The following is a 25314-nucleotide window of genomic DNA, read 5'->3' on the forward strand; positions in this document are numbered from 1 at the left end:
AAGAAAAACAGTTTGCTAATTAAACCATGGCACACCATCAGTCATGAAGTAGATCCTAGTTTCGGAGATGTCAAAATGTGAAAAAAAAAGTTCTGCTTTGAATCAGTGATCTTAGCTACCTCCTGGCCTGGCCGGCTGGGGTCAGTTTGAGGGTCAAACCCACCAAGAAGCCAAGAAAATTTAGAAAGAAAGTTTCATAGGTGGGGTCTGCCTGGTCTTGGCTGTGGCTCTGTGTTTAGTGGTGATGGGAGTAATAGTAGTAATAATAATAATAATAATAGCTGACATGGTTTGAGGATATCCTCTGGGTTAAGCATCATTTGAAGCCTTTTATATGGAGTTTCTCATTGAGTCTGCACAGTGATCCAAGGACACTGGTGCTGTTATCACTAAAATCTCAGCTACACAAGGGCTGGGACTTCATCTTGTACCTTGTGGTATCCCCAGTGCGTAGGACAGGACCTGTCCTTTGCCAAATGCTGGGTAAACACTTGTCAAATCTGTTATCCCGGGTTTACAGATGAGGAAACCAAGGCACCAAGAGTTAACTTACCCACAGTCCCTCCATAGGGAGATCGCAGGGTTAAGATTCAAACCCAAGCTCCGAAGTCCGTGTTAGTAACTTCTGTGCCTCTCTCTGAGGGGAGGTTTGCTACTGTGGCGGGTAGGGGGCTTGCCAAGGCTCATGGGCTGGCTCTGTGACACTTCTTTCCAATCACCTGTGGATCCTGTCATCCTCTGGGCCTAGGCTGGCTGATAGGGACTAGGGCAGAGAACCCAGAGTCCCAGTTACCCTACATCAGTCATGGGCCCAGCATGTGTAGTGATGCAGAGAGCCAGCCCTGGGGCGGGGTGGAGCTGTAAGGAGAAAGGCTGTGGTAAGGGTTTGGGAGCTCTGCCCCTTGTTTAGCATTGTTGCCCAACCTTTCCCTGCCTCATTTTCCTCGGCAACTCAGGGGAGTCTTAATACTGCTTAACTCACAGGGTCAGGAAGGCTCAGTTCCATCATGTGTGTGTGGAGCACTCCACACAGGGCCTGGCATGGGAGGAGCATTTAATTTGTGGGAGCTGCTGTGATTGTGGTTTTGCTAATGCTATTCTCTAAAGAGGATGGTGTGAATAATGAGCCCTGTCCAACCCCACAGCCACTTCCGAGTGGATCCAGTTCTTTAAGGAAGCCGGCATTCCTCCAGGACCTGCTGTCAATTATGCCGTGATGTTTGTGGATAATAGGTGAGGAGACTGAACTTGGGGATGGGGTGGTGGGGAGCTGACTGGCCCACCCACTCTGGCCCACCTGGGGCCTTACCACTGACCTTCCCCTGCAGGATTCAGAAGAGCATGCTGCTGGATCTCAATAAGGAGATCATGAATGAGCTGGGCGTGACCGTGGTGGGCGACATCATCGCCATTCTCAAGCATGCCAAAGTGGTGCACCGTCAGGTGGGTGCTGTGCCCAGCCCCTCTGTCTCTGGGTTTGGCATGGAGGTGGAGGTTCAGTTGCAGAGCCAATGGGAGGCCTGGCAGCAGAGGCAGGCCGACCTGGGTTCCAGGGGTGGTTTGGCCATTTGCTGTGTGACACTGGGCACATGGCCCAACCTCTCTGAGCTGTATTTTCTGCATCTGTGAAAGAGAGGCAAACCTGGCCGGGCGCGGTGGCTCATGCCTGTAATCCCAGCACTTTAGGAGGCCGAGGCGGGCGGATCACGAGGTCAGCAGATCAAGACCATCCTGGCTAACACAGTGAAACCCCGTCTCTACTAAAAATACAAAAAATTAGCCAGGCATGGTGGCGGGCACCTGTAGTCCCAGTTACTTGGGAGGCTGAGGGAGGAAAATGGCATGAACCCGGGAGGCAGAGCTTACAGTGAGCTGAGATCGTGCCACTGCACTCCAGCCTGGGCGACAGAGCGAGACTCTGTCTCGAGAGGAAAAAAAAAAAAAAAAGAAAGAGAGACAAACCTATCTTGAAGGGTGGTTGTATTTTTTTTTTTTTTGAAACAGTGTCTTGCCATGTTGCTCAAGCTGGTCTCGAACTCCTGGGCTCAGGCCATCCTCCTGCCTCAGTCTCCCAAAATACTGGGATTTCAGGCATGAGCTACTGCGCCCAGCCCTGATTGTGAGTATTAAGTTATGTGAAGTACTAGCACAGTGGAAACTGCCTGTATTCAGGTCCCTCTATAATAACTTATTGCTGCTTCACGTCTTCTTTGTGATAATTATTATCTCTAGGATAGCAGCTTCCTATGTGGGACCCAGATGGCAGCCTGGCTCACAACCTGGATGTTCCAGTCTTGACCTCTCCGCTTATAGTGACCCACCTTCCTGGATCTCTTTGAAATGGGCTTTTTACACAGCCCTGTTGCTAGTGTGGCTGTGGCCACCTACCAGATAGTATACATGGCCCTGAGCACCAGACCTGGAGTGTTGGACTCATTAAATGATTAATATAATAACTAACACTTACCAAGTACTTGCTGTGGCCTGCCAGGCACTGTCTCCTTCCTTTCCTCCCTCCCTCCCTCCTTCCCTCCCTCCCTCCCTCCCTCCCTCCCTCCCTCCCTCCCTCCCTTCCTTCCTTCCTTCCTTCCTTCCTTCCTTCCTTCCTCCCTTCCTTCTTTTCTCCCTTCCTCCCTCCCTCCCTCCCTCCCTTCATTCCTTCCTCCCTCCCTCCCTTCCTTCCTTCCTCCCTTCCTTCTTTTCTCCCTTCCTCCCTCCCTCCCTCCCTCCCTTCATTCCTTCCTCCCTCCCTCCCTTCATTCCTTCCTCCCTCCCTCCCTTCCTCCCTCCCTCCCTTCCTTCACTTGTTTATTATTTATTTTTGAGACAGGGTCTCACTCCATTGCCCAGGCTGGAGTGCAGTGGCACGATCTTGGCTCACTGCAACCTCTGCCTTCCAGGTTCAAGTGATTCTCCCACCTCAGCCTCCTGAGTACCTGGGATTATAGGCGTGTGCCCCTGCGCCTGACCTCTTTATTTTATTTTATTTTATTGAGACAGAATCCCACCCTGTTGCCTAGGCTGGAGTGTAGTGGTGCTGTCTTGGCTCACTGCAGCCTTCACCTCCCGAGTTCAAGAGATTCTTGTACCTCAGCCACCCGAGTGATTGGGATTACAGGCATGTGCCACCATGCCTAGCTATTTTTTGTAATTTTAGTAGAGATGGGGTTTTGCCATGTTGCCCAGGCTGGTCTTGAACTCCTGGCCTCAGGTGATCCACCTCCCCCGGCCTCCCAAAAGGCTAGGATTACAGGTGTGAGCCACCATACCTGGCCATCTTTCATCTATTTTTGAGACAGGGTCTCAGTCTGTCACCCAGGCTAGAGTGCAGTGGTACAATCACAGCTTACTGCAGCCTCAAACTCCTGGGCCCAAATGATCCTACCACCTTAGCTGCTGAATAGCTGGGACTACAGGTGCGTGACACCATACTTGGGTAATTTTTTAATTTTTCTAGAGATAAGGGTCTCACTATTGGCCAGGCTGGTCTTAAACTCCTGACCTCAGGTGATCTACCCGCCTTGGCCTCCCGAAGTGCTGGGATTACAGGTGTGAAACACCACACCTGGCCTATTTTTTCAATGACCATGATAGTTTTGCAGTGTACTGGTCAGATATTTTATAGAGTGTCCCTCAGTTTGGAGGTGTCTGATGCTTTCTTATGGTTAGGAGTAAAATGTGTTAGAATCTTCTCTAGCAGTCAGGTGTTGATCCTCGTGGTGTTGCTTAGATCTCTAGGTCCATGCATGCATGATTCTTCTGTGATGACCCAGGTGCCTGTTCTTTTTTTATAGGACATGTGCAAAGCTGCCACTGAGTCAGTGCCCTGCAGCCCCAGCCCCCTTGCAGGCGAGATTCGCCGTGGCACTAGTGGTGAGTCCTAACTATTCAGGCCTCTTTTCCTTGATTATTTTACCCTGTCAGTGAAGGGGACACGTCTGGCTGTCCCATCCCTGCCCGTAATTTGCAAAGGTAGAAACAAAGCCATCGGAGGCACTCTTACTCTTCTCTTAGGGGAAAAAATAAACTGGGTAGTGAATGGGTATACACACAGTCAATTGTCATCCATAGTCGTTAATTTCTGTAAAGTCACCGTGTACACTTAGTGAATTCTTAGCTCCTAGACGAAATTCAGAGCAGTGGAGAATCCATTGCTCCTATGGAAAATACTAGGTTAGGTTCCTGCAAGCCCATAGTCAAATATATAGCTTTATTTTATGTGTGTCTCCTTTTAAAGGCACTGTAGTTAATATATAATGTTGATTTCAGTAACTGGGAACTTATAGCCAGCAACAGTGTAACTCATTCCTGCATGATGCTTATCTCACACACACGTTTTTTTTGATCAGGTACATCATACCCTTCTTGCATTTAGGAACCCAGACAGCACTTCAACACTATTTTTTGAGGGCCATTTTATTGATTGATTGATTGATTGATTGATTGAGCTGGAGTCTCTGTTGCCCAGGCTGGTGTACAGTGGCATGATCTTGGCTCACTACAACTTCCGCCTCCTGGGTTCAAGCAGTTGTCTTGCCTCAGTCTCTCTAGTAACTGGGATTACAGGCGCCCGCCACCACGCCTGGCTAATTTTATTTTTAGTAGAGACAGGGTTTCGCCATGTTGGCTAGGCTGGTCTCGAACCCCTGACTTCAAGTGATCTGCCTGCCTTGGCCTCCCAAAGTTCTGGGATTATAGGCGTAAGCCACTGCTCCCGTCCGGGGGGCTATTTTAAACAGCAAAAATCACCAACAAAAATGTGAAAAATGTTCACATTCATGACATCAAGTAGACTGGGCAAAGGACTCTTGTTTATAGAGCAGGACCTGAAACAAGAGGGTGACAATGCCTTCTTTGTCCTCATTTGGAACATGTCTGGAGCAACTCAAAGTGTTCCCTGCGCGTGTCTGTGAATGACAGTGAAAGCACTGCCTGTATTGATTTTGGGGTTACAAATACATTTGAATGAGTAGGCAAATTTGCAAATATGGAATCTACGAATGATGAGTATTGACTGTATTTATTTTTTTATTCTTTATTTTTTTTGAGATGGAGTCTCACTCTGTTGCCCAGGCTGGAGTACAGTGGCGCGACATTGACTCACTGCAAACTCACAGCCTCCCGGGTTTAAGCGATTCTCCTCCCTCAGCATCCTGAGTAGCTGGGATCTGCCACCACGCCCGGCTAATTTTTGTATTTTTGGTAGAGACAGAATTTCACCCTGTTGGCCAGGCTGGTCTTGAACACCTCAGGTGATCCACCCGCCTCAGCCTCCCAAAGTGCTGGCCTTATAGATGTGAGCCACCACTGTACCTGACCTTTTTTTTTTTTTTTTCTTGAGACAGAGTCTTGCTGTGTTGCTTACGTTGGAGTGCTATGGCACCCTCAGCTCACTGCAAACTCTGCCTCCCAGGTTCAAGTGATTCTTGTGCCTCAGTCACCCAGGTATCTGGCATTACACGTGTGTGCCACCATGCCCAGCCAATTTTTATATTTTTAGTAGAGACAGGGTTGTGCCACATTTGCCAGGCTAGTCTTGAACTCTTGATTTCAAACAATCCACCCGCCTCAGCCTCCCAAAGTGCAGGCATGAGCCACTGCACCTGGCTATATTTGGTTTTTAAAAGCTGTATGATACCATATATATATATTTTTTTTGAGATGGAGTTTTCCTTTTGTTGCTCAGGCTGGAGTGCAATGGCGTGATCTTGGCTTACTGCAACCTCCACCTCCTGGGTTCAAGCGACTCTCCTGCCTCAGCCTCCTGAGTTGCTGGCATTACAGGTGCCTGTCACCATGCCCAGCCAATTTTTGTTATTTTTAGTAGAAATGAGGTTTTGCCATGTTGACCAGGCTGGTCTTGAACTCTTGACCGTAGGTGATCCACCTGGCTTGGCCCCTCAAAGTGTTGGGATTATAGCTGTTAGCCACCGTACCTGGCCGATACCTTTTTTAAAAATAAACTTTTAAATTTTAATATACACATTAGCTTCCCTTTGCTGATAAATAAGCCGCCCAAAACTGTACTTTAAAACACAGACATGTATTTTCATTTTTTGAGATGGGAATCTCGCTGTGTTGCCCAGGCTGGAGTGTAGTGGTGCAGTCATAGCTCACTGTAGCCTCAAAGTCCTGGACTCAAGTGATCCTCCCGCCTCAGGCTCCTGAATAGCTGGGATTACACACACAAGCCACCATGCCTTGCTAAAACATGAGTGTTTATTTCTCATGATTTTATGGATTGTCTGGTCAGTTCTGCTCTAGGCCAGCTCAGCTGATTTTAATGGTCACCTGGCAGCTAGGTTGAAGCCGGGTTGATGGCCGTATTCACATATCTGATGGTTGTCCTGATGTTATCTGGGCCCAGAGGGTGACTTGGCTACGTGTCCATAATTATCTAGCTGGCTAGCCTGGGCTTGTTCACAGAAGTGGTTGCAGGGTTCCTAAAAGCAGCAAAAGAGGGCTAGCCCGAGTGTGCAAAGCACCTCTTAAGCCACTGCTTGCACAACATTTGTTCTCGTCCTGTTGGCCAAAGCAAGTTACATGGAGAAGTCCAGAGTCATTGTGGGCAGGGCCTACCCAAAGATGTGGATGTAAAGAGGCTGAGCAAATTAGGGTTTGTTTCTGCAACACTCCCCCATAACATACATTCAGAAAAGGGTTCAATCATAATAGTACAGTGGGTACCTTTCACAGATGGGACACTCATGTAGCCAGCACCCACATCCAGCAACAGAAACATGACCAGCCTGCCAGAATCCTCCTGGACCCTCTCCCAGCCACCACATCTTCTCCAGGGTACCCACTACCCTGATTGCTAACAGCACACATTAGTTTTACCAGTCTTTCAAATCTTTATGAATGAAAATTTCAACTGGGTATGGTGGCCCATGCCTTTAATCCCAGCACTTTGGGAGGCCCAGATGGGAAGATCACTTGAAGCTAGGCGTTTGAGACCAGCCTGGGCAACATAGTGAGACCCTGTCTCTACAAAAATTGGTAAATTAGCTGTGGGAGGCCTGGGAGGCTGAGGTGGGAGGATTGCTTGAGCCCAGGACTTTGAGGCTGCAGTGAGTTATGATGGCAACACTGTACTCCATCATCCTGGGCAACGGAGTGAAACCCTGTCTCAAAAAAAAAAAAAAAAAAAAAAAGAGGGCCGGGCGCGGTGGCTCACGCCTGTAATCCTAGCACTTTGGGAGGCCGAAGCGGGTGGATCACGAGGTCGGGAGATGGACACAATCCTGGCTAACATGGTGAAACCCCGTCTCTACTAAAAATACACAAAAAAATTAGCCGGGCGTGGTGGCGGGCGCCTATAATCCTAGCTACTTGGGAGGCTGAGGCAGGAGAATGACATGAACCCAGGAGGCGGAGCTTGCAGTGAGTGGAGATCGTGCCACTGCACTCCAGACAGGGGCGACAGAGCCAGACTCTGTCTTAAAAAAAAAAAAAAAACACGAGAGAAAATAAAATAAGTAAATGAGAAGGGGAAACAAGCAAAGAAGGAAAGGGGTGGGAAGTGCTCCAAAAACAACATTCCTGAGATCACTTTTACACACGTTAGAACATCGAATGTGTGTCTGTCAGGAGGGGGAAAGAGAACAGTTCTTTGTACTCTGATATCCTGACTGCAACTCAAATGCAACAGAGTAAAGACAGAGTTGGTTGCTTAACCGCCACCCAAATGGGGCTTGCCTGTCATGACAATAAAGCGTCACATTCCTGACATCTTTTCAGCTGCACATTTCCCTCTGGGTACAGCACGAGAGGCAGGGCCCTCTTAACAGCTTGCTTTTTATAGCAGAAAATCCTGCTCTTATTGCACTCAGCTAGGTAAAGAGTGTTGCGAATGGAGGCTCTCACAGGACAGATTCTGCATAGCCAGGGAGTTTGCAGCCACTAGACATAAAGCCTCCTATCCAACCTGAGAGATGTCTGAAGAAGCACTGGGGTATATCATTAACAGAGGAGAAGGAACAGGCCTGAAAACCAAGAATTGGCCGGTGTGGTGGCTCACGCCTGTAATCCCAGCACTTTGGGAGGCCGAGGCGGGTGGATCATGAGGTCGGGAGATTGAGACCATCCTGGTTAACACAGTGAAACCCCGTCTCTACTAAAAATACAAAAAATTAGCCAGGCGTAGTGGTGGGCACCTGTAGTCCCAGCTATTCGGGAGACTGAGACAGGAGAGTGCTGTGAACCCAGGAGGCGAAGCTTGCAGTGAGCCGAGATCGCACCACTACACTCCAGCTTGGGCCACAGAGTGAGACTCTGTCTCAAACAACAACAACAACAACAAAAACCACCAAGAATGTCTTCCTGCAGAGAGGGAGGAGGTCTGATAGGGAAGGATCTGTCCTGGGACTTCTGGGTTCCAATAACATCCTGATGCCTGACCTGGGTGATGGGTACTTGGGGGTCACGTTTTGTTAAATGGTCTGTGATGGTTTAGTGTAGTTTTCTTTCTTTTTTTTTTTTTTTCCTCCTTTTTTTGAGACTGGGTTTCTCTCTGTTGCCCAGGCTGGAGTGCAGTGGTGCGATCACAGCTCACTGCAGCCTTGACCTTCGGGGCTCAAGTGATCCTCTTGCCTCAGCCTCCTGAGTAGCTGGGACTACAGGCACATGCCACTGCACCTGGCTAATTTTTTTGTATTTTTGGTAGACACGGGATTTTGCCATATTGCCCAGGCTGGTCTTGAACTGGGTTCAAGTGATCCACCCACCTCAGCCTCCCAAAGTACAGGGATTACAGGCATGCGCCCTTGTGCCTGTCCTCAGAAACCACTTTAGGCACTGGGATACAGCAGTAAACAGACACGGCCTCCTTGTGGAGCTTGCCTTCTTGTGAGTGAGTTTACCAGTAAACAAATAGAGTTTAATGTCAAGCAGTTGTAAAGGCCGTGAAGAAAATAAAAGTGGATAAGGGTGATAGAGGTTGAGGAGGTGCTGTTTTTAATGGGGTGGTCAGGGAAGTTTTCTCTGAGGAGTTGCCATCAGAGAGGAGGCCTGAATGATGAGACGCAGCAATCCTGCTGTGCTCGGGGAACTGCATGCCAGGCAGAAGGAACAGCAGGGTCCCTGAGGAGGCTCCTACTTGCTGGGTGAGGAAGATCCTGAAGACCAGCATAGCTGAAGCAGCTCTGGGAGGGGCGAAGTGAACTCAGCACGAGGCTGGGTGACTGATGGGTAAGGTGTGATGGAAACTAGTGTGGTCTAGAGCCTCAGGAAAGACTCCCAGGGTAGGGAGAGATGGGCTAGTTCCTGGGGAGATGCAGCCCACCCTGCCCCCAAGCATTCCCATCACGAGGACCATGCAACCACAGGTGACACCTGCTGACCTCATTCAGCCCCAAGCCTCACCTTCTCCATCCGGACCCTGAGACTGCTGGATTGAGGCCTGTCTTCCAGGCCCCAACCCCACTGGGCTCTCCTTTTCTCCCCACAGCTGCCTCCCGAATGATCACCAACAGCCTGAACCATGACTCCCCACCCAGCACACCCCCCAGGCGCCCAGACACCAGCACCTCCAAGATCTCGGTCACTGTGTCCAACAAGATGGCAGCAAAGAGTGCCAAGGCCACTGGTGAGGGAACACGGGCAGGAGGGTAGGAGGAGCTGGAGGGGGACATGGGTTGGTAGGAGGTGCTGGGGGTCATGCTTCCAATATTGTAAAGTGCTTTGAAGGCCACAAGGTATACAAAGCATTTGAACCTGAATCACCTCTGTAAACTTGGTCAAGTTGCCATACATCTGTGGGCCTCACTTTCTACGTCTGTAGCATGGAGGGTGGCGATACCCCACCCAGGAGGATGGACAGAAGCACCTGAGTTGGTGTGCTGAGGCATGTGTGCATTGCCTTCTCACTCAGGGGTTCAGGATTTGTGAACAAGTGTTCACCGAGCCCCCAGCTTGTGCCCAGCTCTGTGCTTGATGCCTGGGGTCAAAGGTAAAGAACCTCTTGCCTCCTCTTAGCAGCCAAGGGATCCTTTAAACCCTTTAGTCTGATCCTGTAACCCCGTGGGCTGTAATTCTCTGGGGCTCCCCATTATTCCAGTAATAAAGGGCATCTTCCCCACATGGTCTGTAGGGCCCTACATCATGTGGATTCATCTCTTGCATCGCCCCACTTTGCATGCCCACTTGCTCCCCTCCAGCCTCCTTCCCATCATGGGGCGTTTGCCCCTGGTGACCCCTCGGCCTGATCACTCTTCCTCCCCAGACTGCTCCATGTTGGCCTCTGTCCTCCTCCAGGTCTCAGCTTGAGAGCTGGGAATGGGCCTGCAGTCCCTGGGCTCCCAAGCCTTTCCATCCACCATGCTTTTATGCCTTTGCTGGACCCATCCCCACAGCAATGACTTCATGGTGTCATAAGGCAAATGTAGAAATTGAGGCCCAGGGCACTTCATGTTTCTGACATCCACTACCATCACGCCCCGTGCACCTCCATCACAACATCTCCCCTTTGTCCTGCAGGTTTGGAAATGCCTCACTGTCTTCTGGCCTTTGATTTGTGTGCCACGAGCAAAAAAGTTAAAATCAGGCTGGGTGTGGTGGCGCATACCTGCAATCCCAGCACTGTGAGAGGCTGAGGCAGGAGGATCCCTTGAGCCCAGGAACTCAAGACCAACCTGCACAAGATGACAAAACCCTGTCTCTACATTAAAAAATAAATAAATAAATAGGCCGGGCGTGGTGGCTTACACCTGTAATCCCAGAACTTTGGAAGGCCGAGGCAGGTGCATCACCTGAGGTTGGGAGTTTGAGAGCAGCCTGACCAATGTGGTGAAACCCCATGTCTACCAAAAATACAACAATTAGCTGGGCGTGGTGGCGCATGCCTGTAATCCCAGCTACTTGGGAGGCTGAGGCAGGAGAATCAAATTTAGGAGGTAGAGGTTGTAGTGAGCTGAGATCGTGCCATTGCACTCCAGACTGGGCAACAAGAACGAAAACTCGGTCTTAAAAAAAAAAAAAAAAAAGTTAAAATCAGTGTAACAAAGTATTGCGAAGATGGTGAGCCCGGGAACAATTGGCTCTTTTAACCCTTAACACGTTTGGGGGGATTCATTTTTTAAGTTGAGGTGTAACTTATGCACAATCCACCACTCATAAGTGTACACACAGCTCAAGTGCTTGTTGAAAAGTGAGTGCAGCCATAAAGCACTGCCTGCTTGGAGCTCTAGAACCTTTCCACCACCCAGCAGGTTCCCCATCCGAGGGGACGTGGGCTGGGCTGGGCCAGGAGCCTGCTTGGAACAGGGACAGAGCCACAGAAAGCCTGGGAGGCCTGCCACAGCCTGGGGACCTGGGGATTCTGAGCGCCTTCTGTGACCTCATGTTGCGCAGACCTGAGTTTCTCAGTGGTTCTGTCAGTGGTGATGTGGGTGGTTGGGAAGATAAGGGATTCTAGTCGTGAATGTGTGGAGATAAAGGATACCTAATGTCCAGCCTCCATCCTGAGAGAACGTTTTGTCTCAAAGAGTGCTGATACCCCTGCTTTATTCCCCCAGCAGCCCTGGCCTGCCAGGAGGAGGAGAGCCTGGCTGTTCCTGCCAAGCGGCGCCGGGTCACTGCTGAGATGGAGGGGAAGTACGTCATCAACATGCCCAAAGGCACCACACCCCGCACCCGCAAGATCCTGGAGCAGCAGCAGGCTGCAAAAGGTACTGGCCCATCAGGGGCACACTTCCCTGTGGGGACCATGTCCCTCCCTCTGCATCACACAGGGCCCGTCATATCTTACAGCAGCTGAGAAGCAGGCTTTAACAGGGATGCAGGAGCCACAGGCCAAGGGAACAGTGATGGTGGCCACAGAGGAGGGAAACACATCACCTCTGCCCTCTGATCCTGCAGTTAGTGTAGCTGGTCTCCTTGGCACCTCTTCCCTAAGGGGCAGGAGCAAGGATGGAGTGATAGTCTGCTGTAAAATAAGTGGATGTGCTTGGCCAAGGGCAGTTATCCCAAAGTGGCACCATTGCTATGAGCCAGAGGAGACGAGTGGAGATACAGTCCAAAGCTAGGCCTTGTGACTTGGAGTACAGAGATAATCTCTTGGCTGGGCGTGGTGACGCACACACCTGAATCCCAGCCCTTTGGGAGACTGAGGTGGGAAGACTGCTTGAGCCTAGGAGTTCAAGCATGCCACATAGTGAGACCCCGTCTCTGTTAGAAAGGCTGGGCTCAGTGGCCCATGCCTGTAACTCCAGCACTTTCAGATGATGCAGAAACGTATTCAGTAAAAACAAACTCTTTTCCCTCACTCCCATATCCTTGTCTCTTGTTAACCTTTCCAGACCAGCATCTATGTACATACATATACACATATATAGGCAGTTTTTTGTTTTTTAGTTTTAGTTTTTATTTTTTTGAGACAGAGTCTCACTTCATCACCCAGGCTGGGTTACGGTGAGTGGCACCTTATCGACTCACTCCAGTCTCCTCGACCTCCCAGGTTCAAGTAGTCCTGCCTCAGCCTCCTGAGTAGCTGGGACTACAGGCACATGCCACCACGCCCACCCAATTTTTGTATTTTTTGTAGAGATGGGATTTTGCCATGTTGCCCAGTCTGGTCTTGAACTCCTGAGTTCAAGTGATCTGCCTGCTTCACCTTTCCAAATTGCTAGGATTACAAGTGTGAGCCATTGCACTCAGCCTAGTGTTTCTTTTTTAAACACAAATAGTATTTGTGTTTAAAATGTCAGTATTGTTTTACAACTTTTTTGTTTTTTTTTTTTTGAACCGGAGTCTTGCTCTGTTACCCAGGCTGGAGTGCAGTGGCACAGTCTCGGCTCACTGCAACTTCCGCTTCCTGGATTCAAGCAATTCTCCTGCCTCAATCTCCCAAGAAGCTGGGATTACAGGTGCGCGCCACCACGCCTGGCTAATTTTTATATTTTTAGTAGAGATGGGGTTTCATCATGTTGGCCAGGCTGGTCTCAAACTCCTGATCTCGGGTGATCCACCTGCCTCGGCCTCCCAAAGTGCTGGAATTACAGGCGTGAGCCACTGTGCCTGTACTTAACTTTTCTTTTCTTGTTTTTCTTTTTTTTTTTTTCTTTGAGACAGAGTGTTGCTCTGTTGCCTGGGCTGGAGTGCTGTGGTATGAACACGACTCACCGCCTCAACCTCCTGGGTTCCTACCTTACCTCCCCAGTAGCAGGGACTATAGATGTGGGTCACCATGCCCAGCTAACTTTTAAATTCTGATTTCTAACTCTTAGGCTCATGCGATTTGCCCACCACTGCCTCCCACCGTGTTGGGATTACAGACATAAGCCACCACTCCTGGCCTGTTCTATAACTTTTTTGTTCATATATATATATTTAGAGATGGGGTCTCACTATATTACCCAGGTTGTTCTCAAACTCCTGGGCTCAGGTGATCCACCTGCCTCAGCCTCCCAAACGGATTACAGGTGCACCTTGCCACGCCTGGCCCATGTTCTGTAACTTTTTTGTTGAGATCTTCTCATATTAATGCAGGTAGATCTTCTTCATTCTTTTTTTAATGGTGGTTTATTATTTCCAGAGTGTTTATATACCATAATTTAGTAACCATTCTATTGATGGCTATTAGGTTATAATTTAGGGGAGGAGGCACTACTGCTCATCGGATTCTCTCAGAGGTCCCTGACCCCAAGAAGTGAAAGGAACATGCAGGGACTAAGAACTCTTCCTGTGCACATAAGTCATGAGCTAGTGCTGAGGTGTAGGGAATCTGCCAGTTGTAGCTGGTCTTTCCCACATTTGACTCGAGCCAGATAGGGCTGGGTTAAGGTCAGTGTGAACCAACAGTGTAGACATAACACCCAACTCAGCACAGTCTGGCCCTGCCTGTCCCGGAGCTACTGGTATCTGGGCTGCCTTGGTATCTGTACAGAGCTCAGCCTAGGCCTGGCCCACCAGGGCCTCTCCCTGATGGCTTCACTTCCCTCCCAGGTCTCCACAGGACGTCTGTGTTTGACCGCCTCGGCGCCGAGACCAAGGCAGACACCACAACGGGAAGTAAAGTGAGTGGGGATGGGGGAGCGATCCTGGGCGTGCGAGCTCTTGTCTTCCCTGAGCGGTGCTCCTGACTCTTAACACATCTCGACCTCACTCAGCCCAGGGCTGTCTAACCTTCCTTTCCAGCCTCAGTTCCTGGCTTTGCACTGGTGGCTTTCCCGTCTGTCTTCTGCCCTGGCTTCTCTCCCAATTTCCAGCCCTGGGGGTCCAGTGACTCCTGGATGCCTCACACCCACCATGTCCCCAACTGGTCTTAGCGTCTTTCCCCAAGTTAGTCCTCTCCTGGGCCCCCATCTGAGGGCTGCCTGCCCTCCCCATTGCAGTCTGTCAGTGGGTCTGATGACTCTACTGTTCTCTCCCTCCTCTGCCACTCTCCCTATCCGGATAGGACGATAGCCTCTTGAACGGTCTCGCACAGCTACCATGGACCCCAGCCCCCTATCCCCAGAGCAGCAGTGTGTGCAGCCCACAGGACAGGGCCTTTCCCCCAACTGGAAGCCCTGCAGAGGCTTTTCACTGTGCCCATGATGCAGCCTGCACTTCCTGCCACGGCCTGCAGTTCCACAGGCCCCAGGCATGGTGTGTAGTTCAGAGTACACCCTGAAGCCCACAGGGGCCTGACTGCGTGGCTTTGGCCATGTCACTTAGGTCCTTTGTACTTCAGCCTCCTCATCTGTATAGACCCACCTCCAAGGACGGCTGTAGGGTTAAGATCATCCCTGCATGGTGCTGGGCTGTGCGGTGCCTGTTGGTGAACTATTGCAGAGCTCCCCAGCTGTGTTTCCTGCCTGCCAGTGTCCTGCTCCACAGGGTGCAGCAACTCTGGCTTGCTCACTTCCAAGAATCTTACCATGAGGAGGATGGGAACACTCGGGATCATGTGGCTGGAAGTTCCAGCCCTATGAAGAACTGGGCACATAGTGAGTGCTCAATACATAGGATTATGCTTCCTGCCTTCAGGGCAAAGCGCATGCTCTTTTCTTTGCTAATTCATCTTGGAGGGCCTGGCTTCAAAGTTGGTGCCTCAGGGAAAGTTCCTTTGGACTGATGAGGAGCCACCCCTGTCTTCTGCCCTCCAGCTCTCCTTCTCCGTCTAGAAGGCGTTACTGTTGTTCTTGCAGAATTATTTGTGTCATTTCTGATGCCAAGCCTGTCTTCCCCACTGGACTATGAGCCCCATGAGGGCAGAGCTGAGGCTGTCTTGGTCATCACTGTGTCCCTAGCACTGCTGGCCTAGGACCAGGTACAATATAGAGTTGGGACTCAAAATAACTGTGGAGTGAATGACCAGATTAATCTCTCCACTCCAATCATGCCCACCTACTGACCTTGCAAATGACCTTCCCTTTGTGTGGCATTCCCGTCCTCTTCCCTCTTTATTAGAGCCACTTCCAGCTCAGATGTCCCCTCTCTCAGGGAGCCCTCCCTGAACTTCTAGGAAGGTCAGGTACTTCCTCTGGGCTCCTCCAGTCCCCTGGACTGCCCACTTCGTGGCTCTCGCCACTATCTGGGGTGTCAGTGATGGGTGTTTCTCCCAACTGTGAGTCCCAGGAGGCCAGGCACAGAGGAAGCAGCTCTCCATGAATGTGTGTTGAGTGACTCAGTGACTCATTCATCCTGTCTCTGACCTCTACAGCCCACAGGAGTCTTCAGCCGCCTGGGGGCCACCCCAGAAACGGACGAGGATCTGGCTTGGGACAGCGACAATGACAGCAGCAGCTCTGTCTTGCAGTATGCCGGGGTCCTGAAGAAGCTAGGACGGGGCCCAGCCAAGGCCAGTCCCCAGCCAGCACTGACTGTCAAAGCCAAGGCCACGAGCTCGGCGACAACGGCCGCTGCCCCGACACTGCGGCGCCTGGCGCTTTCCTCACGGTCCGGGCTTGAGAGGAAGCCGGAGTCCTTGTCTAAAGTCAGCATCATCAAGAGACTGGGCGCAGCTACCCTTGTGCCCGAGGCCCAGGACAGCCAGGTCACCAGCACCAAGAGTAAGTCCTCAGCTGAAGTCAAGGTCACCATTAAGAGGACTCTGGTGGGGCCCCGGGGGAGCAGCTCCAGCGAGGGCCTTGGTGCCCAGATGGACCACGCGGGCACTGTGAGCGTGTTCAAAAGACTGGGCCGCAGGACCTTCTAGCCCACGTGTGGGCGGGGTGCAGGCAGCAGAGCCCGTGGGCATCTGCCCTGGCCGCCCCAGGCTCCTGGCTTCATCACGCCTCCCACCAGCTCCTGGATGACACAACTTGTCTCCCTCGGGCTCTAGAGCTAGGCCCGAGCATTCGGGGGATCACCCCATTTCTCCTAGCCTGGGATGGTCGTTGCAGCTGGCCTGGCCCGCTCCAGGACTCCCCTTCTCTCATGTCCTCTTTGCTTTCTTCTCTGGCTGTGGCCTTGGCAGAACCCACTTTTCTACCTCTCCCAAGTGCCAGGGGCCCTCTTCCTCTCCTATATTCCCCTTCCTCCCCCGAGCACGGTCTGCTGCCTCAGACCCCAGCTTATCAGCCCTCCCTGTCCCCCTCAACTGAGTGGGTGTCACCTGGAGGGCCTCCCTTCCCGCACTCCCCACTGACATCCCTCATTCCTCTGCGCCTCTGCTGTGACTTCTCTCTCTCCCTGTCTTCACTCTGTTCATTTCTCTTCTATTTTCTGTCCCCGTGGCAAGGCCCGACTGTCCGCTGCGTCCTGCCCGACCCTCCTGTACCTCCGGCCTCCCAGCGGCCCCCTCGTCGGCGGTGGCGTCGAGCCTGTTGAGACTGTTAGCCGCCCTCCACTCCCAGGCTGGAGGGACCTCTCCAGACCCTGGGCTGCGGCCGAGGCGCGTCCGTTTTCCTGCCCTGGGCGTCTTTGTCTCTGAAAGTCTATGGCGGGTGGTGGGCAAGGGGCACTGAGAAGGGAGGCCAGTGCCTAGAGTGAAGACAGCTGCTGTTTTAATATATTTTTTGTGACTTTCAAATCATTTCCCCCCCTCCTTCAGGGTGAGTTGCAGGACTGTTTCACACTATGCGCAGTGTGGGCTGGGGATGCTGGCAAAGGGTTGGGCTGTGTCTCTAAAGGTCAGGCTTCCTGCACACACGTGGCCCATATCCCTGCTGCAAGCCCTGAGTCGAGAGGAGTAATGGCCACAGTCACCATTCAGTTAGGCCGCCCCCACCCCCAATAAGCCGTAGTGGTTCTTTCTTCACTCTGTCCCCTCCCCCCATGAATTTCACCTGCCTCTGCCACTCTGCCTGTTGGCATCTTTCCAAATGATGGGCTCCGTTTGTGAGACCACAAATTTCCACTGGTTTGGTCGCTCACCTCTCCCTGCTGCACAGTGCCCCTGAGTCAGGCCTGTCCTAGGAGCTGGTAGCAGGCAGTGAGCAGGGCCTCTCCAGGGATGGGGTGTAGGTAAAGCAGTGGTGCTGGCCAAGGAATCCGAGGAGTGGGAGAAAGTGGCCAGGGCCCCTTCAGGGGTTGGGGACAGGAAGGCCTTTCAGAAGAGGTGACATGGAGGCTGAGCTGGGAATGTGGCTTCATGAAGTTCAGGAGGAGAGCTTTCAGGCAGACAGCCAGCCAGGGGCAGAGGTGCTGAGGTGGGAAAACAAACAGGAAGAAGGCTGATGGCTGTGAGTGAGGGTGGGTCCTTCGTCCATCACGAGGCAGAGGTGGGTGGGCAGGAGCTAGGTGGCTGGGGACATCGTGACCAAGGTGGAAGAATGTGCACAGTGACCCAGGAGTGCTGGATCGGGAGGATTTGGAGCTGGGGTGTGCTGAGCTGAGTTTCGTTTAGGAGCATCGCTCCGGCTTCTTCGAGGAGAAGGAACGGCTGGGAGGGCTGGGGCGGTGGCCACTGTAGCAGTCCGGGCAGGAAGCCAGGGCGGCTGCGCGAGGGCGTGGCGGTGGGAGCAGGGAGGAGGGCTGCTTGGGCTGCTTAGGGTGTGCTTTGGAGGAAGAGCTGTGGGATGTGCTGATGTGTTGGAAGTTGGGACCAGAGAAGATGAGAATCACAGGGCCCGCCTAGATATTAGACCCGAGCATCTGGGGGAACAGCTGTTAACAGAGAAGGGGAGACAGGAGGAAGGAGCAGGTCAAGGAGGAGGGAGCTGTGTTCTGACCACATTGTGCCTTTTAGGGTCCACACTGGGGCTCAGGGGGACACCTGGACTGGGGGTTCATGGCTGCTGACAGTGTGCAGGGTACAGCTGGAATCAAAGCCAAGGGCCTTGGTTGGGCGTAGTGGCTCATGCTTGTCATCTCAGGACTTTGGGAGGCCGAGGCAGGTGGATCACGAGGTCAGGAGTTCGAGACCAGCCTGGCCAAGATGGTGAAACCCCGTCTCTACTAAAAATACAAAAATTAACCGGGTGTGGTGGCAGATGCCTGTAATCCCAGCTACTCAGGAGACTGAGGCAGGAGAATCGCTTGAACCCGGGAGGCAGAGGTTGCAATGAGTTGAGATCGTGCCACTGCACTCCAGCCTAGGCAACAAGAACGAGACTCTATCTTAAAAAAAAAAAAAAAAAAAAAAAGCCAAGGGCCTGGTAATACCACCTGGAAAGGGAACATAGAGATTGGAGGGGACCCAGGATGGAATCTGGGGCCCTTTCCCTGTTTAGAGAACAGGATCTGACAAAAAGAGACAGCCTAGGAAAGGTCGGGGGTTGGAGGAGAACTAATGAGAGAGCAGGTAAAGATGAGACTAGATCTCATCCGTTTATTTTCGTTGTGGGAAAATATACATCTTGTGAAATTTACCATTTTTACCATTTTATTTTTATTGTTTATTTTTTTTTGAGATAGAGTTTTGCTGTTGTTGCCTAGGCTGGAGTGCCATGGCGTGATCTTGGCTCACTGAAACCTCTACCTCCTGGGTTCAAGCGATTCACCTGCCTCAGCCTCCCTGGTAGCTGGGATTACAGGCGCCTGCCACCACTCCCAGCTAATTTTCGTATTTTTAGTAGATGGGGTTTCACTATGTTGGCCAGTCTGGTCTTGAAGTCCTGACCTCAGGTGATCCGCCCACTTCAGCCTCCCAAAGTGCTGGGATTACAGGCGTGAGCCACCACGCCTGGCCCATTTTGACCATTTTAAACTGTACCGTGCAGGGCATTAAGTACATTCACACTGTTGTGTGCCCATTACCACCATCCATCTCCAGAACTTCTTTCATCTTCCCCAAATCCATTCTTTTCAGTTTTTCAGTTATGTCGTATTGGAGACCGACTGTGTGTCACGCAGAGTCCCAGGTACTGGGGATGGGCTGTGAAGGGCCAGACTTCAGGATGAGGGACAGCTGTAGAGAGCAGTGATAGGCCCCTTTCCCTGTGGGGTCCCAGGCTAGACCCTCCTGAGACTGGCTGAGGCCTGACCTCAAAGGATGGCAAATGCTGGCCCTCAGATTCCAGGGGCCACCCCTTCAGGTCACTGCCACCAGGAGGAGCTCACACATGCACACTTCCCCTGCTGAGCTTCAGCCTTCTTTGTTTCCTAATAATTTCCTCTGATCCCACTTCATGCATAATTTTAACAACGGCACCAGGCGCGGTGGCTCGAGCCTGTAATCCCAGCACTTTGGGAGGCCGAGACAGGCAGATCACGAAGTCAGGAGATCGAGACCATCCTGGCTAACACGGTGAAACTCCGTCTCTACTGAAAAATACAAAAAACTAGCCAGGCGAGGTGGCGGGCGCCTGTAGTCCCAGCTACTCAGGAGGCTGAGGCAGGAGAATGGCGTAAACCCGGGAGGCGGAGCTTGCAGTGAGCTGAGATCCGGCCACTGCACTCCAGCCTGGGTGACAAAGTGAGACTCTGTCTCAAAAAAAAAAAACATTTTTAACAACGGCTGGGGTGAACTGGAAGAGTTCCAGTTGCTAAATTTAAGAGCCATGGTAATTTCTCAATGTTTAATAGGAACTGCAATGATATAAAAACATATGTAGGTCATTTACCACATAGGGCTTAGCTGTGCCAGGGAGATTCTCCTATTGTTGTGCTTTACAGAGGCACAGAGAGGGGAGTTAACTACTGAAGGCCTCACCCAGCCGGCGGGTGGCAGGACTGGGTTTGACCCCAGGGAGCAGACTTCAGGATCCATGGCCCTTAATCCCTACCCTGTGCTGCCTTTTAAAATTTTTTATTTTATTTTATATTTTATGGAGATGAGGTCTTGCTTTGTACCCCATGCTGGTCTCGAACTCCTGGGCTCAAGTGATCCCCTCTCCCTGGCCTCCCAAAGTGCTGGGATTACAGGCATGAGCCACTGCTCCCAGCCACCTGCGCTGCCTTGATTGCAGATTTGAAACAGCCCTTTTGGAGAAGGCAGGACAGGGTCTTAAGACAGTGATTTTGGACCTAGAATGGTGGCTCATGCCTGTAATCCTAGCACTTTGGGAGGCTGAGGCAGGCGGATCACTTGGAAGTCAGGAGTTCGGGACCAGCCTGGCCAACATGGCAAAACCCCATCTCTACTAAAAATACAAAAATTAGCCCGTGTGTTTGTGTACCCTTGTAACCCCAGCTACTTGGGAGACTGAGACACGAGAATCACTTGAACCTGGGAGGCGGAGGTTACAGTGAGCAGAGATCACACCACTGCACTCCAGCCTGGGTGACAGAGTGAGACTGTCTCAAAAAAAAAAAAAAAAGACAGTGGATTTGGCTTTGGACTTTCTAGAGTTGTCCATGTGTAGATGTCTGCACCAACCCTATTGGCCTGTCCTAGGAAGCATTTGCAGCTCAGATGATGCAGGCCTTGAGAGCCACATCCTTGTGACCTGAGCCGATGCCTCCTCCACTTCCCAGCTACTCCGGAGTCACAGTGGCCCACCCGTTATACATTTGACTTGGCAGTTCTCCCACACTTGCCCCAACAGCTGTGACCCACAGGGGTAGATTTTTTTTCCCCCCGACTCTATTAAGCACTTTTTACTTTTAGTTTTTTAGAGACAGGGTCTTTCTATGGTGCTCAGGCTGGTCTCAAACTCCTGGTCTCAAGTGATTTTCCCATCTCAGCTTCCCAAAGTGTTGGGATTACAGGCATGAGCCACCATTCCCTGTCTGTTAGGCATTTTTGAGCATAAATAATACATTCACAGCCACGTTTGGTGGCTCATGCGTGTATTCCCAGCTACTTGTAAGGCTGAGGTGGAAGGATCCCTTGAGCCCAGGAGGTTGAGGCTGCAGTGAGCTGTGATTGCACCCCTGCACGCCACCTGGGCAACAGAGCAAGACTCTGTCTCAGGGAAAAAAAAAAAAAAGAAAAAATTAAGAATACATTCACATGGTTCAAAATGCAAAAGACACAAAAGTCTCTACAGTGAAAAGTATCTTCCCACCACCTCTCCTAGCCCCCTAGTCCCTTCCTCAGAGGCTACCAGTGTTACCAATTTCTTGTGTAATCTTTCCAGTGAAGTACACACACACATACACACACACAAACACACAGCAGAACAGCATGTAGGACCCATGTACAAGCATACACGTGTCTTAGCAGTCTAATTTATTTAACCAATTCCTGTTTGAAGGAAATTCAGGTTGTTTCCAACCTCATGCTATTACAAGTAGTCCTAGAACGAACAACTTTCCTTACACATGGGATCAATTCAGGGGTGAATTTGAAGAACATATTATTACATTACATTATTTAAGTGCAAATACTGATAATGAGTCCATTGCAGATCTGAACTAGCCTCTCCTCCAAGATGATTGACGTCCTTCAGGTGATTTATTTACACGGTGACCACCCCATTTCATAAAGGAAGTTGGACTCTTCCAGTTGGAGACTGCTGGGTCAGGGGATGCTGAGAGCTAACGTTGACTACCACCTGTGTGCCAGGAAGTGCCAAATCAATGCTTGGCCAAGTTGTTGGACTTGTTGAATCCTGAGGGCAACACCATGAAAGGCAGGGTCTTCCTATTCTTGTCCCATAAACAGATGAGGAAGGCTGGGCGCAGTGGCTCACGCCTGTAATCCCAGCACTTTGGGAGGCCGAGGCGGGTGGATCACCTAAGGTCGGGAGTTCGAGACCAGCCTGACCAACATGAAGAAACCCCGTCTCTACTAAAAATACAAAATTAGCTGGGCCTGGTAGCACATGCCTATAATCCCAGCTACTAGGGAGGCTGAGGCAGGAGAATTGCTTGAACCTGGGAGGCAGAGGTTGCGGTGAGCCGAGATCGTGCCATTGCACTCCAGCCTGGGCAACAAGAGTGAAACTCCGCCTCAAAAAAAAAAAAAAAAAAAAAAAAAAAACCTACAGATGAGGAAATGGTGGTGCAGCGAGCCCAGGGCTTATGCTGAATTGCAGAAGCAGACCTGCAGCAGCCCAGCAGAGTGATTCTGTGTGAATGGTCGTCCTGAGACAAGGCCACCTCTGGACACATCCCTTCCTCTGGTAGCCCACATCAGTGGATACTAAAGCCAGATGCAAACTAGCAGTACCTGAGGCAGGTGGCCAAGGCCCAGGCCAGCCCCAGTACCCCTTTCTCCAGTGCCCAAGCCCCTGCTGCTGAGATGAGCCAAGAGTTGAGCTGCAGCCATCTCCACTCCTCCTTTGGGCATCTGACCTAACTTAGTTTGGTAAGTGCTGCAACTATAGACCCCACTTTGAAGGCCTGTCGGGGTCCTAGAGCAGAGGAGACATTTCTCTGCAAAATCAGGGCTAAATCTCTCTCTTTTTTTTTTTTTTGTAATAGACTTTATTTTTAGAACAGCTTTATTTATTCATTTATAGACAGGGTCTTACCCTGTCACCCAGACTGGAGTGCAGTGGTATGATCCCAGCTCACTGTAGCCTCCACCTACCAGGCTCAAGTGATCCTCTTGCCTCAGCCTCCTGAGTAGCTGGGGCTACAGGCACACGCCACCATGCTCAGCTAATTTTTTTAATTTAACTTTTTTGAGATGGAGTCTCACTTTCTTGCCCAGGCTGGAGTGCGGTGGGGTGATCTCAGCTCACTGCAACCTCTGCGTCCCAGGTTCAAGCGATTCTCCTGCCTCAGCCTCTTGAGGACCTGGGATTACAGGCACATGCCACCACGCCTAGCTAATTTTTTAATTTTTAGTAGAAATGGGGTTTCACCGTGTTAACCAGGCTGGTCTCGAACTCCTGACCTCAGGTGGTTCGCTCACCTCGGCCTCCCAAAGTACTGGGCTTACAGGTGTGAGCCACCGTGCCCGGCCAATTGTTTTTTTTTTTTTTTTTACCTGTAGAGATGAGGTCTCACTATATTGCCCCAGCTGGTCTCAATATTCCTGAGCTCAAGCGATGTACTCACCTCAGCCTCCCAACATGTTGGGATTACAGGCAGGAGCCACCGCACCTGGCCTTAGAGTAGTTTTAGAGTCGCAGAAAGAATTGAGAAGATAATGCCAAGAGCTGCCGTATACCCCACACTCAGTTATTCGCCGTATACCCCACACTCAGTTATTCGCCGTATACCCCACACTCAGTTATTCGCCGTATACCCCACACTCAGTTATTCGCCGTATACCCCACACTCAGTTATTCGCCGTATACCCCACACTCAGTTATTCGCCGTATACCCCACACTCAGTTATTCGCCGTATACCCCACACTCAGTTATTCGCCGTATACCCCACACTCAGTTATTCGCCGTATACCCCACACTCAGTTATTCGCCGTATACCCCACACTCAGTTATTCGCCGTATACCCCACACTCAGTTATTCGCCGTATACCCCACACTCAGTTATTCGCCGTATACCCCACACTCAGTTATTCGCCGTATACCCCACACTCAGTTATTCGCCGTATACCCCACACTCAGTTATTCGCCGTATACCCCACACTCAGTTATTCGCCGTATACCCCACACTCAGTTATTCGCCGTATACCCCACACTCAGTTATTCGCCGTATACCCCACACTCAGTTATTCGCCGTATACCCCACACTCAGTTATTCGCCGTATACCCCACACTCAGTTATTCGCCGTATACCCCACACTCAGTTATTCGCCGTATACCCCACACTCAGTTATTCGCCGTATACCCCACACTCAGTTATTCGCCGTATACCCCACACTCAGTTATTCGCCGTATACCCCACACTCAGTTATTCGCCGTATACCCCACACTCAGTTATTCGCCGTATACCCCACACTCAGTTATTCGCCGTATACCCCACACTCAGTTATTCGCCGTGTACCCCACACTCAGTTATTCGCCGTATACCCCACACTCAGTTATTCGCCGTGTACCCCACACTCAGTTATTCGCCGTATACCCCACACTCAGTTATTCGCCGTATACCCCACACTCAGTTATTCGCCGTGTACCCCACACTCAGTTATTCGCCGTGTACCCCACACTCAGTTATTCCTGAGTGGTACATTTGTCACAAATTAATGAAACTATATCGATCCATTAGTATTAATTAAAGTCTGTAGTTTATTCAGATTGCCTTAGTTTTACCTAATGTGTTTTACTGTTCCAGGATCTCATATAACATTATGTTGTCAAATTTGATAACATTCTAGCTCCAGACACTTATATCGACAAATAAGGAGTTGTCATGTCTCCTTAGGTTCCCCCTGGCTGGGGCAGTTGCTCAAACTTTCCTTGGTGTTGATGCCTACTTTGATAGTTTTGACAAGTTCTGGTCAGACATAGGATGCCCCTCAGCTGGGATTTGTCTGATACTTTTCCCATGATTACACTGGAGTTACGTGTTTTCTGGAGGAAGACCTCAAAGGGGAAGTGTCATTTCATCACATATCGAGGGTATACACTCTTCACATGATTCATCACTGTTTTTGTTCACCTTGATCACCTGTTTGTCAAGTTTCTCCACTTTGTAAAGCTACTCTTCTTTCTCCCTTTACACCTTGTGCTCTTTGGAAGGAATTCACTGCACAGCCCGCATGTGAGGAGTTGAGTGGTTTATGCTCCACCTCCTTGGGGGCAAGGAATTTACATAAATTACCTGAAATTCTTCTGTAAAGGAAATGTGTCTCTTCTCATCTAGTAACTTATTCAGTCATTTATTTTTATGAGTTTGGCCTCAGGGATATTTACTTTGTACTTGAGGTTATCGTCCAATGTTACTTCCTTTGTTTTGTCACTCACATTAGTCTGACTTTGGCTATGGGGAGCTCTTTCACTTGGTTCCAGAGCCCCTTTGACTTGTTATACTCCCATTGTTTTTGTTTTTGTGTTTGAGACAGAGTTTCACTCTAGTTGCCCAGGCTGGAGTGCAATGGAGCGATCTCAGCTCACCACAACTTCCGCTTCCTGGGTTCAAGTGATTCCCCTGCCTTAGCCTCCTGAGTAGCTGGAATTACACGTGCATGCAACCAAGCCTGGCTAATTTTT

At 50.7% G+C, this 25314-nt stretch overlaps 1 protein-coding gene across 16 annotated transcripts in view; it reads left to right on the forward strand.

The window, feature by feature from the left end:
* C6H19orf47 (chromosome 6 C19orf47 homolog) overlaps positions 1-25314 on the forward strand; it is a 56412-nt gene that overhangs the window by 11260 nt on the left and 19838 nt on the right. For 10 of the 16 annotated variants that reach the window (XM_073016446.1, XM_073016443.1, XM_037991686.2 and 7 more), the window contains 7 exons: positions 1146-1233; positions 1329-1443; positions 3795-3873; positions 9449-9586; positions 11514-11666; positions 13942-14012; positions 15644-15992. In XM_073016446.1, coding sequence (XP_072872547.1) covers positions 1146-1233; positions 1329-1443; positions 3795-3873; positions 9449-9586; positions 11514-11666; positions 13942-14012; positions 15644-15992 — 993 coding nt within the window. Of the gene's footprint in view, positions 1-1145; positions 1234-1328; positions 1444-2004; positions 2120-3794; positions 3874-9448; positions 9587-11513; positions 11667-13941; positions 14013-15643; positions 16937-25314 lie in introns of those variants that run through there. The other 6 variants (XM_073016449.1, XM_037991688.2, XM_073016444.1 and 3 more) reach the window with 6 other exon arrangements.

This window comes from Chlorocebus sabaeus, chromosome 6 (assembly GCF_047675955.1).
Source record: "Chlorocebus sabaeus isolate Y175 chromosome 6, mChlSab1.0.hap1, whole genome shotgun sequence".
Classification (NCBI taxonomy): Eukaryota; Metazoa; Chordata; class Mammalia; order Primates; family Cercopithecidae; genus Chlorocebus; species Chlorocebus sabaeus.